The 17,644-nt window shown below is 40.1% G+C and overlaps 1 protein-coding gene across 2 annotated transcripts in view; it reads right to left on the bottom strand.

Moving 5' to 3' along the window:
* Positions 1–17,644, bottom strand: part of Ocrl (Oculocerebrorenal syndrome of Lowe) — a 108,317-nt gene that overhangs the window by 69,223 nt on the left and 21,450 nt on the right. For both annotated transcript variants that reach the window (XM_080279573.1, XM_080279574.1), the window contains exons 3-5: positions 15,705–15,906; positions 8,170–8,301; positions 4,170–4,423 (exon numbers count right to left, since the gene is read on the bottom strand). In XM_080279573.1, the coding sequence (XP_080135699.1) occupies positions 4,170–4,423; positions 8,170–8,301; positions 15,705–15,906 (588 nt within the window). The remainder of the gene's footprint in view (positions 1–4,169; positions 4,424–8,169; positions 8,302–15,704; positions 15,907–17,644) is intronic.

Raw genomic sequence — 17,644 nt, 5'->3', positions numbered from 1 at the left:
GTGACAAACAGGAGATTTCTTCCTATGACTTAGTGAATTTTTTCAGCGTGTAACACAAACAGTCCATTGGTTTAAGTTCAGTATCTATACAATTTACGACACAACGCTAGCATACAGGTGGAGATCACAGTGTGCTAAGAGAGAGAGATGTTGCCAGGTCAGGAAGGAGGTTAAGACAGAACACAGACACACCCCATATGCATACCACATGTTTGCTCAAAAAACTACGATTACACCTTGCTAGATTCATCTTCCTAATGGTACCGAGACTCAGTTAGCCAAATACACTGGATTTGGCTGCTCCTGTGGGTACACTAAAAACACAATACATACTACCTCTCATCTCTTGGCAATACAAAAGAGCCCACATTATATGATGCTTCTTTTACATCCTGTTCAACTGTTGATTCCACTGGAAATACGGATGAGTCTTTGTTACATGTTTCCCATATTTTATACCCTGTTCAGCTGTTAATTCTAATGGCAATACAGGTAACCCTCATTTTCTGACTGACCATTATGCAATCATTTTCTTATACAATCTTAAGATTTTAGCACTACAGTATTTTTCTAAGAACAATCGTCAATTTTACTTACAAAATACAATCCCCTACGAAGTACCATATTTCAATGAGTGACCACCAATTCTCTATACGATCCTCTACAAAATGGCCTCAGGATACCAGCTGTTCTCCAGCTTCAAGGGGAACACATAATAACAACCCCAACCATAAAAAAAAAAATAATAATAAAAAAATAAAGCTTGGGAGCTTCTGAAACTTATTTTCATACTTATGTTGTGTGGCTGACCACCAACCAATTTCCAGAAAAATTTCCAACTGAAGTTTCACTGCTACTTCCAAACATGATTTACAAGATTGTCCAGTTTATAGTGGCACTGCCTACTTCTTCCTTCACCTTATCAATTTTTTTATGTCTGTCCTCCTCTCTTCCCATTTCTCCCTTCTTTCCTATAACTTTCTGATACTCTTCTTTCCACTTCAGGTGTCTCTACACTGTGTAACAAGCCCAATGATTTCCTGTAACTCAAGAAACCATTTACCGGTACAATGAAGCGTGGTAGCCATGTAACTAAATAATGGGGTGCTGTGGAGCCTACTATGGTACCCATGTTAACTGGATGGAGCGAGGTAAATGTGGCATCCATTCACAAACCAAATCTAGATACTCTTCCCATTGCCTTGCTGTGGTAAGGCACTGTCTGCAACAAGGAAATACTGGCTCACTGCACTGGACAGCCTTGCAAAGATGGGAGAGCTGTCTGTCTCTGCTCTGTGTTTCCATCTCTACCAAGTGAATTTTGGGGGTAAGAAGTAACTGGCAACTCCTCCGGTGTTGGCGGGAGGTGGTGAAATATTCAGCACGTCAGTCCTTGCCCAAAAGCAAGAGTGGAAGTATATGTTCCCGTTGCCCCGAGGTTGCACCTCCCTCCTTTTTCGTATGCATTACTGCTTGCCCCGTTATTTTCCTAGAGTCGAGTTGTCATGCTTGGAAAGTACTGCTCAAGGGATGAGAGTGCCCTTATCATTGCATAAGGCAGGATAATGTCCCCATCAACATGATTTGTGAACGTACTGGACGCGCAAAGTCGACCGTCATGAAGATTCTTGTGCAGCGTGCGGCCTGCCACCTGATGTCGTACCAGAGAACAAGCATGGCAGTGGAAAGAAGAGGATGACTTCCAGAGATACAGATAAGCTTCTGAAGAGGGAAGTAATCAAGAATCCTCAACTGACAGCAGCAGAATTGAAGAGAATGCATCTCCAGCTGTTACAAGACATCTCAGTTCGAACTATCCAACACTGCTTGCAGAAGGAGCTGGGTTTGCCAAGCCGCACCGCAGCCAAGAAATCGCTTCTTATTGACCGCATGAAGAAGCAGCACATTCAGTTTGCCAAGAAGTATGCACACTGGACATCAGATGAGTGGAGAAAAGTTATGTTTTCCGATGAATGCACATTTCAAGTGTTCCATGTGCGTTCTGCCAAGGTTCGTCGCCCTGCCTCCCGTAGTCGATATGACCCTGCTTACACGGTACCAACTGTTAAGCACCCACAATCAGTAATGGTATGGGGGTGTTTCTCACGTGAAATGGGAAGAGGAGGCCTCTACTTTCTTCCTAAGAAACTGATGATGAATAGTGGCCAGAATATTCAAGTTCTGAAAGATCATTTGTTAAACTTTTTTGCTATTCATGTGTGCAACTTTTTCATGCACGATTCAGCTCCATGTCACAAGTCAAGAAAGGTGACAAAATGGCTTCAGGATAATCGGACTGAGGTCCTCAACTGGCCTGGCAACAGTCCAGATCTAAATCCGATAGAAAACTGCCAGCTAAAGATGAAGAAAATCATGGCAGAGAAGAAGACATGCAATCTGGACAACCTCAAGACTGAACTCACAAATGTTTGGTGCAAAGAAATGTCCTTAGATTAGAAAGCTAAGTGATTCCATACCAAAACGCATCAAGCTGGTTCTGAAAAACAAGGGAAACATGATTTCATATTAATGAATGGTATTTCATGAACAAACATTGTGATATACTATGATTGTGTTTTTTAATACCTTGTAGGGGAGGTTCCTAAGTCAATTTGCAGTAGCTGTACTATATGTAACTGAACAAGGGAGTAGACAGCTCCATGCAACACACCGTCATGGTCTGGGGAACAACTGTGTGACACTATATCAAAATCTGTCCATGCATGTGAAAGTTACAAAGTGAGCACGAATGTAGGTATGGCTGTTAAGTGTGACTGCACCCGACCTTGTTTGAGCCCCAAGTGTGACCTTGACCTTGGGAATAGATGGATGGTTGTTGCACGCAACACATCAACATGGTATGAGTAACAACTGTGAAGTTATATCAAAATCTTTCTTTGTGTTTGGAAACTACATAGCGGACACGATGTCGCAGATGATCTTGTTTGAGCCACAAGTGTGACCTTGACCTTGAGAATAGATGGCTGGTTGTTGTACATGATGCACCGTTATGGTATGGGGAATAATTGTGTGAAGTTATATCAAAATGTGTCCATGCAAAAGGAAGTTACAGAGCGGACACAAATGTAGGTATGGCAGTTAAGTATGACAGCACCCAACCTTGTTTGAGTTCCCAGGCCAGGAGAACATTGTGTACAGACTAAACCAGCCAGGAACTTAATGCTGAGTATGAAAAAGTTAATGGTGAATGGTTCTAATCACTTCAAAATGAGAGGCCTCCCTTAACATAAATAAAACTGCCTTGTGGCAGCAATAACGATATATATAAAAAAGTCACTGTACTGAAGAATTTAATCCATTCTCATTTGTCATTCCCACTATAGTACTTGATCTATTATCTACATAAAAAAAAATGATAATAACTACAGGTTTTTAAATAGTGTAACTTGTATACTAAAACATTCTTATAATTTTAATCTGGCAATTTTTTTTTTTTTTATCAATCAGCTGTTTCTATGCAACGTAAATGACACAATCACAACAAGCTTCCGTGGTGTGTATTAGTGCTCTGATTAAGAATTTATACAATAACAATCCTGCATCAGAAAACATAAAGTTCCTGTTGGTAATTTCATCGTCTCTAAATCATAAGAGGCATCACAATACACTAAACTCTCGTTCTATGAGACTATGCTTTCATCAGACACCTTAAACCTACAAAGGCTTTCTGCCCTTACATTAGATTCAGTCCAGGATACAGTACCTGAAAATAATCCAGGATAAATAATGCCTGTACATATTACGGTAATTATGAATTTAAACATTTATTAAGCATGGGACAGGGCTACATGGAGACGATTTATTTGTGGCCACCCTTACAGGATTATGGCATCTGGTTGTAGATGGAGATCGATAGATTCTGCATTATCACAAGGCACACACATTTCTTTCTACATAATTTACTACTTCATGGTGCTGTGCTTGTCATCACATTTCTGGTGTCAAGAATCTCAAAAGCCTTGACATTTGCCATGGTGTTTGATAGTTTTCCCTCTTTAATACTTTGTCTACTGTTCTAGATCCCATTTCACTCCACCTTTAAAGTAGAGGTTAGAGCTGGGCTAATTATTATTACTATTAGTCTGATAAGGTGAAGTTTTAGTGTGAACCAACAATACCACAAACACAGTCCATGCAAGACCACGTACATGCAGGCTACTGTTCACTGTATTACTGGTAGCAGGATCAAGGTAGGGTGAAGATGAGCTCTCTCTTATATCCACACTAACATCACCCAAGCTGGCAGTATCTCCTGTCAATCTGTCCAAGGAGTCAGAAGAAGGAAGGGCAGTGCCTGGACTTCCCGGGTCAGTAGTGTGGTTAGTGTCATCCGAAGGGGAGTTCTGCTGGTATGGACGTAGCCAGGCAAACTCTGGTGGAGGCCCTCGACGTTTGCTGATATCTGAAATAAGCACATGCTTGCTACTGTAATGGATCACTAACCTCTCTAGTGTCACAGCAACTTTTTTACTTTGTTACTGCTATAGGCAGTATATGAAATACACAAGTTAAAAGATCAGGAGTATGGTTTCAAAGAGGTTTTAAATTACAGTGGTCTGAGCATCCAAAGGGGGTGAAAAGAGTGTATGGAACACTGCATACTGGAATGAAATGACTTACGAGGGATAACTCATTGTCAAGCAAGAACTAACGTGACTAGGATATACCACACTGCAAACAGTAGGCCTAGTTGTGATGTTTTATATTTCTATCTATCTATCTATTGCCAGACGCCTCAATCCCGTTTGGGGTGGCCACAAACAAATCGCCTCCAAGTCGCCCTGTCCCCTGCCATTTCACTCCCCTGCTCCCAACTCACACCCCCCTCTCTCATATACCTCTCCACCCCATCTCTCCATCTCATCCTCGGCCTCCCCCTCCCTCTTTCCCCCTCTACCTCACTCACATACACTCTCTTCGTCAGTCTCTGACCCTCCATCCTCTCCACATGGCCAAACCACCTCAGTGTGTTCCTCATAACGCTTCCTATCACATCCACATCAACACCACAATGCTCCTTTATATCCTCATTCGTCAGCCTGTCTCTCCATGTGACTCCACAGGCTCCTCTTAAATAACTCATTTCCACTGCTCTCACTCTTGACTTGTGTCCTTCCAACAACGTCCAAGCTTCACTTCCGTACGTTAGAGTTGGTATCACAATACTGTTATGTAGTAACTTTTTCACTTCCATGCTCACTTCCCTGTTTCTTATCACTGCTTTCAAAGAACCAGCAACCTTTCTTCCCTGCTGTACCCTTTCAAGCACTTCACCCTCCAAACCTCCATCCTTACTCATCACACTACCCAAGTACTTAAACGTACTCACATTTTCCAATTCCTCACCATCCAACCTCGCTGTACATTCACTGACTTCACCTCTCTCAAAGACCATCACTTTACTCTTCCCTACATTCACCTTTAGATTCCGTTTCTTACACACTCTCTCAAACTCATCCACCAAGCCTTGCAGCTCCCCTTCGTCTTCACTCAACAACACGGTATCATCTGCAAACAACAGTACAGGGAGTTTCCAAACACTATCCTCTCTCACCAGGGCCACTCCAACATCCACTACCCTACCTTGTACCTCTTTTATTACCCCATCCATGTACAGATTGAACAACCATGGAGACATGACACATCCCTGTTTCAACCCAACTTTCAAAGAGAAAAATTCACTTAGTTCACCATCCACACGCACTGCAGCCTTCGCACCATCGTACATACTCTTCACAGCATTCAACAACTTCCCATCTATTCCATATATTCTTAACACTTTCCACAATCCTAGTCTATCCACCCTGTCATATGCTTTCTCCAAATCCATGAAAGCCGCATACAACTTCTTTCCCTTCTCTAGAAACTTTTCCACTAAAGATCTGAGAATGAATATCTGATCTACACAACCTCTTCCCTTCCTAAAGCCTCCCTGTTCTTCTCCAACTAATTTCTCTGTTCTTTCTCTAACTCTGTCAATAAGTATCCTACCATATACTTTTCCTATTATACTAAGAAGACAAATGCCCCTATGATTACCACACACTTCTTTTTCCCCTTTTCCTTTGTACAAGGGAATAATTATACCTGACTTCCAATCCTCCGGGACTCTACCTTCCTCCCAGGCCAATCTGCACATCTTCCACATCCATTCTACTACTATCTCTCCCCCATGCTTCAGCATTTCACCACACACTCTATCAATTCCTGGGGCTTTCCCTGATTTAACTTTCTTCATTGCTTCCACAACTTCTATCCTACTGATTTCTTCCTGTCTTCTCACCTCCCTCCTTCTTCCAGCCATTCCCCAGCCACTTATACTCGCATTACTTCCATCCTCCACGTTCAACAATTCCTTAAAGTGTTCTCTCCATCTGCTCACTTTTTCTCCCTTCTCCACTAGTAATCTACCATTTTTATCTTTCACTCCCCTGCTAACTTCACTTCCACCCTGTCTTACTCTTTTCACCTCTTTCCAGAACATTTTCTTACAGTCCCTCCACTTTACACTCAAATTCCTTCCAAATTATATTTGCTTAGGTGTATATCAATGTGCAGTATATGACGGTTATGAGACTGAACGTGAATGAATGAAGCTGTTTTCTCCTGCTTTTGGCCATCACCCCACTGGAGTAGAAAAACATAAGCATGTACAGTAACTGAAAAAAAAAAAAAAAAAAAAAGTCATAAACTCCCTACAAATGAAGGCATGTTTATAAAATAACAATCAACAAAGTACCAAAAAGCTTTAGCAATACTTTCTGCTACCCACCACCTTTCAACTAGCTCCTGGCCTACAAAGGACAAATTGTTAATAGCCAATGTTCATCATGCTATTATTGCCCTCAAGAGATCTCCTTAACCTCTTCACTACACTCATGTACTTTTTACTTTATTCTGGTTAAAACAGATGATCCTAATTATCCCAGGAATGTCTTTTCATACTGGGTAGATTACAGTATAGCCTTCATTAATCCCCTCTCTAAAACAGATCTCCTTTAAGCTGGACAGAAACATCTGGTGGTGGCCTGATTAAAACAAAAATTACATCATTGAACTGAAAAGACTCACTTTACTCTTGGCAGGGAAAGCTTGTGTCACTGGGTTTTAAATCAGTCTCAAGTAATATAAGGTACTTCATTCATCTCAGTTTTCTGGAATATTTTCCACATGCATATTCAGTCTCCATTATATTTTCCAAATTCTGCTAATACAGTACCTTATCAATATAGCATGCACTTGTTTTACAATGATGATGAGTTTTTAAAAATCCATCATACAACAATTTATCACCACAGTATCGAGTTAATAATGACATGGATTCAAAGGGGATACATTTCTGACCAAGGGCAACCCACCCAACATAGTCTAAAAATAAGTTTGCAACTCACTTAAACTGGTAGTTACTTCACTTCAGTGCACTTCACTTGCTGGTTACCGGCAAAAATAAGTCTAAAAACAAGTTTTCAACTCGCCTTAGCTGGTAGTTATTTCACTTCACTGAACTTCACTTGCTGCCTGAACTCCAACATCACACTTCTGTTTCACCACCAACACAAACACACCCAATAGTGAAGAGTGCTAAGGCCATCTTGGAACAAACAAATGACTGTGGACTTGGGTGAGGGCAATCATATATGAAAAAACAGCGATTGTATATTAACCACTTTGGATTTAAATGGGATCATAATGACCGTATGAGGCAAAATTCTACAGTATAACCAAAAAAAAAAGGACCCTAACTGTTTGTCATTATAAGCAAATCTTTGCATACTGGTTCATCGTATAATAACGGTCTGCCATACATTCTGCCTTCCAAGCCTTCAATCTTTCCACAGCTCCCTTCACTTTTGTCACTGACACATTTTCTCTGTGCACCACCAAATCCAGTAATGTTTACCAATGCCCTACTTTCATTATTCCTATTCCTCAGGTTCTTAAAATATCTGTACTACAATACTTATGCCTTCCTCTAAAAAATTCACATATAATAGCACTTTCCTTCCTTCTCTTGATATTCAAAAAATAAATAACGTACCCTTACCTAAAATAAACATACACAGTACCAACTGATTTTGCTCTGAGCTACACGTGCCTGCATACTGTCACTAGTAATGTCGAAAAACAAAATTAAGAAACTATACTTACTTTCAGCTGCCCTTAATATTTCTGATACAAAAGTATTTGTTCGCTGACTAAATGGCATCTCGAACAATAGTTTCACTTTGCCCCATGTAATGTTCACAAGGACATCTGTGTTTACATCTGTAGTGGAGGTATCTGGAAGATAGAACACTTTGGTACTATAATTTTACAGGAGAAGGGAGAATATTTTTTAGGTAGCAGATGGCTTGCTATCATCAATCTTGGAAGGTACTACCATGAGGGTAAAATGTGGCTATAAGCTTGTTCACTTGCCACATAATCTAAAGCAAGAAACTCACCCACATATAAAGTCCAAGTTCAGATTCTCCCATTGTCACAAGTCTTATTAGACATCTGAGATTTCTCAACACTTTCTCTCCAAGTTAGCTGGTTTTAGCATTTGGTTTAGCTTCCAGACTTTAGAACAAATAAGTTGTAACCTGAACTGGTGTGGTTATGTGGAGGAAATGGAAAGGGATAGACTGACTAGGAGTGTATATGTAAGTGAGATGGAGGGAGTAAAGGAGAGGGGAATGGGGAGACTTGAGAATGAGGTGGTGGTATATGAATGAGGGATGTGTGAGCTGGAAGGAGGACGGCTCAACGGAGGAGAAAAGGGTGACATGGAAGGATTTTGTTTGTTGAACTACTTCCATGAATAATCAATGTGGCTGTAGGCAGATTACACCCAACAAACAAAAAGTACAAATCAACCTCCCATAGTCAACATGAGAAGCTCTGGAAAGACTTTCGTCCACCCAATATCCTTCCTTAGTCCCTACACTGCAACATGCCCAAAAAATGGGACGTCTGTTTTGTGGGAGATCTGGGAAAGTTTGGTCTTTCTCAGGTCAATAATTTTTATAAAACTTCAATCTAAATATTGCCAGACGCCAAGATCCCGTAAGAGGTGGCTGTTTGTCTTTGAGTTAGCTGTTTTATGGGAAGAAGCTCTAATCCTCTGCAAACCCACTTGACATGTTGAGGCCATTTATTGGCTGGTTATATGGTTACCACCCAGCACTGTAAATAGTTTCCTGACTTACAGGAAACCATTAGGCATCTCACTCAATGTAAAGCCACCTGAAAAGGAAAGAAGAGTAATAAAAAGTGACATGAAAAATGGTAATACAAAAGCAACAGAAAAGACGGGAGAAATAGGCAGAGAGGAGAGCAGACACAGAACAATGATAAGGGTGACAGAAGAAGTAGGCAGAACTATATCAGGTGAGTGGATGATGGTCGCCACCTACTTACCATAAAGAAAATAAAACTGATACACACACAAATCAATCTTTGTGTTTGGAAATGAAACAAGCCAGAAGAATCTAGGTGCCCCTACTGAAAAGTAATGATAAGTTGAAGATATCTTGCTTTTAACCATTGGAGCATGTTTCAGCTGACTTGTATCCATGTGGGCAGGAAGTAGCTACCACTAACCACCACATGAGACTAATGTTCCATTAACACAGGTAGCAGCACTCATCAAGCATAAATATGCACTTTAAACCAAAAAGAAATTCAGTAAACTCGAAAAATTAGGCAAGATCCTGGAAGGCACGCTGCAGGACAATGAAAATGCTTTCAGATAGGCAAATAGCAGCTGAGAAGCAAAACAAATATACACAGAATACAGTAAACTAAACACCCCATCCAGCATGCCAATACCACACATAAAACACTGAACATATATTACTCCAGTATCCAGACTTCATTAAGCAAAAGATACATCAATAACATAAGCTCACTGGGTGATCTGTGGAAACGTCTCCGGATTGCAGCCAGTCTCTTCGAAGCTGCAGGGTTCCCAAGAAGGGAACCTTGGGGCAACGAAGTCCAGGTAAGTATGAACAGATACACAGAACAACCATTGGGGCATCACACACACATTTGCCTCACTCTAACACTGATACTGATCCAAGCACTTAGACATTCATCAGCTCTTACACATGCTACACTACCATCATAAAAACTCTTTGCAGCATTCAACAGCTTTTCATCCTCATCATTCACATTAAACACTTTATACAGTGGTCCCTCATTTATCCTGACGTGCACTATCTGGACCTGTTCATTATTCAGATGCTGAACCTTGGCTCTATTATACCATTATCCGTATTTACTTGCTATTATCCGGACATAAATGTCCCCGAGAACTTCGGCCAGCCAGCCAGCACGTTCAAACATTCGGTATTATGACTGCTGGGCTCGAACCGTGAGCAGGAAATAAGCTGTAATCCACAACCAGAGCTAAAATATCAGTTTGCCCCTGTACTGAATTGTCAAAGTCGTGCGCTTGTCTGATCACTCCCAACAAACCTCCAGCACCCGAGTAATACGAGTATACCCCACAACCAGTGTCAAAAAGTCCGTACACATCTCCACTGAATGTCCAAGGTCGCACGGCCACCAGGCTAATTCTTTCCAAACTGCCACTGAAAGAGTAACACAGACCGCAACCCACCAGTACATGTTCAGTGACAACGGCCGTAAGCCTCTCTACCAAACACCCAATGGTCACTGGGAGTTGTGTTTCCACATGGACACTGGGCATCTAACAGATCGCAAGCCATAAGTAAACGTACAGTAAAAGTGCCCATCCGCCTCGTGACAGAAGGGTGAAAATCCTGTCCATAGCCTCGTTTCTCCCCCCCTCGCATCCCTCCTCCATACCCTCCCATCTCCTCCCTCAGTCCCTACCCTCTTCCATAGTGATAACACTGACTTGTGAGTTTTTAATGTTTTCTGCAATTTATTTGACTACTATTGGCCATACTGAAATTTTGCATAATCCACAAGAAGACTCACGAAAATCTGCATCTAGACATATGCTCAACTCCTGGAAGGTGCTGGCAAAATTTTGCACTAGGATGGTGGGAAATTATTTGAAGTTTAGTTTTACTCATGAACACTTTATTCTTACTGCATTCCTGTACTTTTACTTATCAGTTTTATGTGTTTTTATTGGTTTATCTTATAGTATAAACACCAGCGAAGATGATGGTATACATTTTATACCAATATAGGGTATAACCAATTTCCGGTGGCATATTTAGGTGTGAATTATTTTTTTTTTTAGCCCTGGGAGCAGTCACTCGTCACAAATAACTGATTTTCAAATCATCCTCAAGTTTTTTGTGGATTTTTGTTATGTATTGTTTTCTTGATGTTTAACATTAATATCGATAATCCTATGTGCGTTTTAATCTCTCAAGCTGAATGATCGGAAAACAGTGCCAAAATTAGGAGGGGTACTGTACATACAGTAGTGTATAGGTAGGGTGTTTCTTTTTTTTTTTTTTTTTTTTTTGCATGGTTTTCTTGGTGTCTGGCATTACTTTGGATATTTCTATCTGTGTTTTGATGTCTAAATATGGCAGATTGACCTGAAAACAGTGCCAAAATTAGGAGGGGTACTGTACATATAGTAGTGTATAGCTTTTGTGTGTGTGTGTGTGTTTTTTTTTTAGTTTTCAGCTTTTTTTTTCCATGGTTTTCTTGGCGGGGCACTCACCATCCACTCACTCAATGTAATGCTGCTCTGAGTGTCTGCCCTCTCCTCTCCTCCCTTCCTTCCTCTTCTGTCTTTCTTTCCTTCATTCCTTCCTCTCCCTTCTGCCTGTGGGTGACTTTCCACTCCCTCTTGTGTCTTTCTTTCCTTCATTCTTCCTCTTTCTTCTGCCTATGGGTGGCTCTACACTGAGTGACAAGCCAAATGGTTTCGTGTACACCTGGAAACCATCTACAATGCTGGGTGGTAACCATATAAGCAAATTTTGGCACCTGGTGGTTTAGTGAGTAATTAAGGCACTCCAATTGGATTGAGCCGGTGTAGGTTTATAATCCAAGGGGTAGTTGGCAGGGCTCTTGTTTGGAGAGCCACAGCTCGCAAATGCGGGTGTTTTTTCCCTTCGGCAAACAAAGTTTACATGCAAGTCGCCTTTTGGCGAGGAGAAAATACATCCACTTCAAAACCCAGTAAACTACAAAATAAGTAAATCTCACTTAAATGAACAAGAATGCACGTTGTGATCGACTGTTCTTTTCTTGTCACCACTGTGAATGTTTAAAACCTCATTATATGATTCTGATCATCACAATGTGAAAATAAATAAACATATTTAATGCTCATAAAATATTTCGGCTCGTAGTCCATTTGGCTACTAAAAATTTATTTGGCTCGTAAATCTGAAACCTGAGGAACCAAATGGCTCGCAACCATCAGTAGTTAGCAAGTGCCCTGGTTGGGGTTTACTGCTCAAAGTAATGCCACTCAGGGATGATTGAGGCTGGTCACTCTCATCTTAAATGTCACGACCAACTTGCCTAGCCCCAGGCTCCTACACTCCTCATGAGGCAACATAGGACTGGATGATGGATGGATGGATGGAAGGTTTTCTTGGTGTTGGGCATTATTTTGGATATTCCTAGGTGTGTTTTGATGTTTAAATATGGCAGACCGACCAGAAAACAGTGCCAATATTAGGATGGGTACTGTACACACAGTAGTGTATAAGTATGGGGCTTTTTGGTAGTCAGTGTTTCTTTTTTTCCATGGTTTTCTTGGTGTTAAGCATTACTTTGGATACTCCTATGTGTGTTTTGATGTCTAAATATGGCAGATTGACCTGAAAACTGTGCCAAATTAGGAGGGGTACTGTACATACAGCAGTGTATAGGTAGGGTGTTTTTAGGTTTTCAATGGCTTTTATGCATGTGTTAAGAAGCGAGATTTGCCAGTTAGGTAGCTGAGATCTTTCTCAATGTTTCTGATACCGTAGGTTCTGGTACGAGTCACAGTTGCCAATTTGACTGCTGTTTGTGAGCATAGTTATTTCGTAAGTAATGTATTAATTTTTGTGCTCTTTTTCTCTATAATGTTTTATTTATGTGCTTGCTTGTTAAATTATGTAATTCAAATATGTAGGCAAAATAATTTACAGTGTTATGTAATGTATGAAAACTCTGGTATGTTTTGATGTTTCCTAGTTGGTAACTGTTGTTGCTAAGGGCTGATATGCAAGACCAGCATGTACTACAATGTTGGAGAAGTAGATCATTCTAGTACAATGCAAAGTTTATATAAGGATTGATAAGAGACTAGAACAAGTTCAGTTGGTTTTGGTTCAGTTTGAGTGTAGTGCAGTGTCAGTGCAGACTGTATATTTTTGGTACTTGTAAAAAAAGTGGCAAACAGTGACCTGTTATTGAAGTTTGTATACTTTCGGTACCTGTATGATAACAGTGAAGTGTTGTCAGACATTAAGTGTAATAGCTATGAGGTGTTGTCAAGCATTAAGTGTAATTGCAACTGATAAAGTGTGTATAGTTCCAGTGCTTGTGAGAATAGTGAAGTGAAGTTGGAAAGCATTAAGTGTAACCATCTGGAAAATAAAGACAGTGAACTTTAAGAAGCCAGCATTTATTTTCGCCTCAGCTAATCTTGTGTGCTGTACACCTGAAGGCTGACCATAGGAAGAACAACTCACTGGGCAACGTCCTTCCTGTACTGAACTACTGCCATTGAAGCCTGTGGCAGTGTGGGACAGGGATGTAACACATGGTTTTCTAGGTGTTTAGCATTACTTTGGATATTCCTATGTGTGCTTTGATGTCTAAATATCCTTGAATAACTGGAAAACACTGCCAAAGTACACAGAGATACTGTACAAATAGGTTATGGTATAGGTTGGAGGTTGGGTATAGCAGGGAGAATAGTGTTCATTATCCAGATATTGCCACTACCTGGAGATGCCTTTGGCTCTATTATGTCCAGATAAAGAAGTAATTACTCTATAATCTCTACCTATTTACCTTGTCATATGCATTTTCTATGGACATAATTGCCACCAGTACCTTACCATCCATCTCACACCCTTTTTCCACCATCCACCAAGCAGCAAATACCTGATCCTCACATTCCCTAAAACTCCAGAAATTACCCTTCTCATTGCTCACCAAACATGATTACTGGTATTCCATACTATCTTCCTTAAAACATTCATTAAATTTATCTCTCGATAATTTCTGCACTATCTTCAGTGATATTTCCTTTAGTGTTAAAGTACAATCAAAGACTTCTTCCATTCCACTGTTAAGAGCTGGTTAATCAAGCCTGGCAGATTTAAACAAGTTTTTATTCTATTATCTCTCCACTTCATTTTATCATTACTAAATATACCTCATCAGTACATACTGCTTTTCCATTCTTCAACCTTTGTACAGCATTCATCATTTCTGCCAGTGTTCTTTTCATACTACACCCAGTGTCCTTTTCAAGCTACACCCAGTGTCCTTTTCAAGCTACACCCAGTGTCCTTTTCAAGCTACACCAAAACTATCATGTTTACCACCTCTCTGCAGTTTACCACCCCTCCCATTTGTTTTTTTTTTTGTTTTTTTTCCCATCTGTTAACATTCTCCCACTTTCATTCCTTATGTACTGTACGGTCGCTTTCTCACACTCACTCCTGAACTTCTGACCTCTTTGTATTGTATTGTATTATTTATAAAGGTTCCCACATGCTTGCATGTGTCATTCATCGTATCTAATAACAGCTCTCCAAGCTGCTCTATCTCTGGCAGCCTCTCCATTCAGTCCCCTATTCCTGAGGTCACACTCTGTGACCTCATCCCTAGTCTATTTTTTTGGTCTGCCTCTCACAACCCTACCCCTGACATTCACACCCCAACTTCCACACCTATTTGTCATCTTCCATCCTCTTAATGTGCCTAAACCATCTTAATTTACTCCTCATCACAACATTAATACATTCAAGTCCCAGTCTTGCTCTCAACTCTTCAGTTGCAATCCTAGTTCCCCCTCCCCCGTCTTAGATTTCCTCCCCCCTCCCCCTCCGTCTTAGATTTTCCTATCTGCCTACTGATTTAAAAATTTTCTTCCAAACTCACCATTTACCTTCTTCTTTCTCTTTAATTACTTCACACATTCCTTATTCATTCATTCATATTCTCAGCATAATCCCCCATTGTCAACCCTTTCTTGCACCCATCCCAACAACTTTTTTTAATCCACTGCTGCTTCACCATGCTGTTACATTCTTAACGACAGACACTCTTTGAACAACACACATCCAGATCATCACTGCCAAAATAGAAAAAAAAATGTACTAAATTTTTTAAAATATGAAAATACAGTCTCATATTTCCCTCATGTGCAATACAAAGGCCCTTGACTAGGCTACCTTAGTCCAGAACATTTATGGGTAGGTGACCAGACTGAATCTCCCATGGCAATACAAAATCAACAGACCTCTAGCTGCTTATCAGGCTTGCCAATTTCATATCTGGGGTTAATGCTACTTGAGATACTGTACTTAACTTTATATCATGATCAGTGCCATTGTATGATATGCTTTGACAAATTTCATACTGAGATAACGCTCATATCTCAGTCAAACACAGTAGGCTGATCACCTGGCTTTAAAAATATTTGACTACGGCATTCCAGCCTTGGGCCCTTACTCCTCAGGAGGTCTAATATGTCGTTGGATGTTACTGTTTTTTTATCTACTTACCAATTTCACATTTGAGGTTGATGTCAATGGGAATAACCTGCTCTATACTGAGATCAATAGCACTATGGACTGGCACTCTGGCAGTCTGGAATATAAGCAGTGCCTGGTCTCCTCCCTGTTTCATTCGTGAAGAGGAAACTTCAATCAGTGCCACCACTCGCGTGTTCTTGATAAAGTCCTGCACAAGTCCAGCTTCCACTACCTGAATATTCAGTTAAGGAAGCTGTAAGAATGCAATGAATAGCAATATACAACAGGTAATCTTTGTTTAACCCAGAAATTGCTGCTTAGATAAAAATCTGCAGTGTCCCTGGTGAGGGGAAAGACATTAAATATCCAACAAGTGTTCCGGTAATAGTGGCTCCTACAAAATATGATGCCAAACTGTATCTGTGTATTAATTATCAGACTGATATATGCCATTACTATGTTCTACAGTCACAAATTTTTGAAGATAAAACAAAATTCAATTTCATCAAAGACCAATTTTAAGGGGATGATATAGAAGAGAGCACACTGAAGCACATGTATGCAAGTTTTGAGGTCAGTAGCTGCTATAATTTAGCCATATGGAGAGAGAAAAAACACACACACACACACACACACACACACACACACACACACACACACAAGCTGGTTTCTACTAATACAAAAGTAAGTTTGTTGCAGTCAGGATCACGTCCTCTATTCAGGTAAATCACAGTTTATGGGTTACAGCTGTTTCACTTATAGCCATGTTTCATTATTATGTTGATGATTTAGCACTTGTTTTTCATTCAAAGTTGCTCTTCATTCACTACTGTATAATAATTATTTTGAACTCAGAAGAGGATGCATTTTGTGATTTCAAAACCTACAATCATACATTAAAAACACACTACTAAAAATTGTCCAACATAAAGTAGCATTCACCCGTATATACTGTACATCTTGGACTTTAAGCGAGGGGTGACTGTATAATGTAACACTTCTGTTTTATCATCATCATCATCATCATCATAACTCTAGTTTCCACTAAGCAATGAGATGAGCAGCATGCTGATAATGGGCTGGGTCAGCATACTCAGTCAACTGGGTAACACAATCACTCATTCATCAAACTGTATGAACATAATAAATTAGATGATTCACTGACCCCTACACTGTTCTAGATCTTCTAATAACAACACTCACAAATGACCATCTCTCTCAGGGTTGCATCATCCTACCAGGGTGCACACTCAATCAAAAACAGTTTTTCATCCAAGGTATCAATGGCTTCACAATAAGTGTTGCTGTTGTTCCAAATCTTTCCTTGTGCGTATCTCTGTGGTGGATGATGAACTTTACTTGTTGCATTAAGTTCTTTCTTCATGGTATATTAATAAAAACAGTGGCCTCCACATTCAGGAAAAGATATTGGTCATAACTTTCAAACGCTCTGATGTTTCATAAAGTAAAGACAAAAAAAATTCATATACTTTCTTAATACACTATACCTTCACTTTCCAACAGCTCTACCTCTTGCCTGCCAATCCAAACACACTTTACTACTGTACAGCTAAATTGTTCTAACTCGATATGGATCCCTAGCCACTTTCAATTCAGTTGATGGCAAGTGTAGTTAAAAAGTGTGGTTTCACTAAAGGGCTCATTAACAGAGCAACCAAGGAGACACCCTACCTCATAACAAAGGCTTATCAAATTTCATACAACCATGACAGTATTCAAGCTGTGGAAATAGTCAAGTCCCATCAGGTAAAAGTGAACCAATAATACATTATGGCTTCACGATTCTTCTGGTGTTGGGTCAATCAGACCACAGCACAACGGGGTAACTCAAGTGTAATCAAGAAAGATGGAAAAATACATATTAATATTAGCTTTCTTAAGTACATACCACACTTTTCATACATGTAAATAAGCAACTTTCATTATCACATAAGTTAAGTACTGAAGAG

Source organism: Coenobita brevimanus, chromosome 79 (genome assembly GCF_032717465.1).
Source record: "Coenobita brevimanus isolate Jiangsu-jjx chromosome 79, ASM3271746v2, whole genome shotgun sequence".
In the NCBI taxonomy this organism is placed as follows: domain Eukaryota; kingdom Metazoa; phylum Arthropoda; class Malacostraca; order Decapoda; family Coenobitidae; genus Coenobita; species Coenobita brevimanus.
Note: the sequence above shows the minus strand (reverse complement) of the source record. Positions and strands in the feature narration are given on the sequence as shown.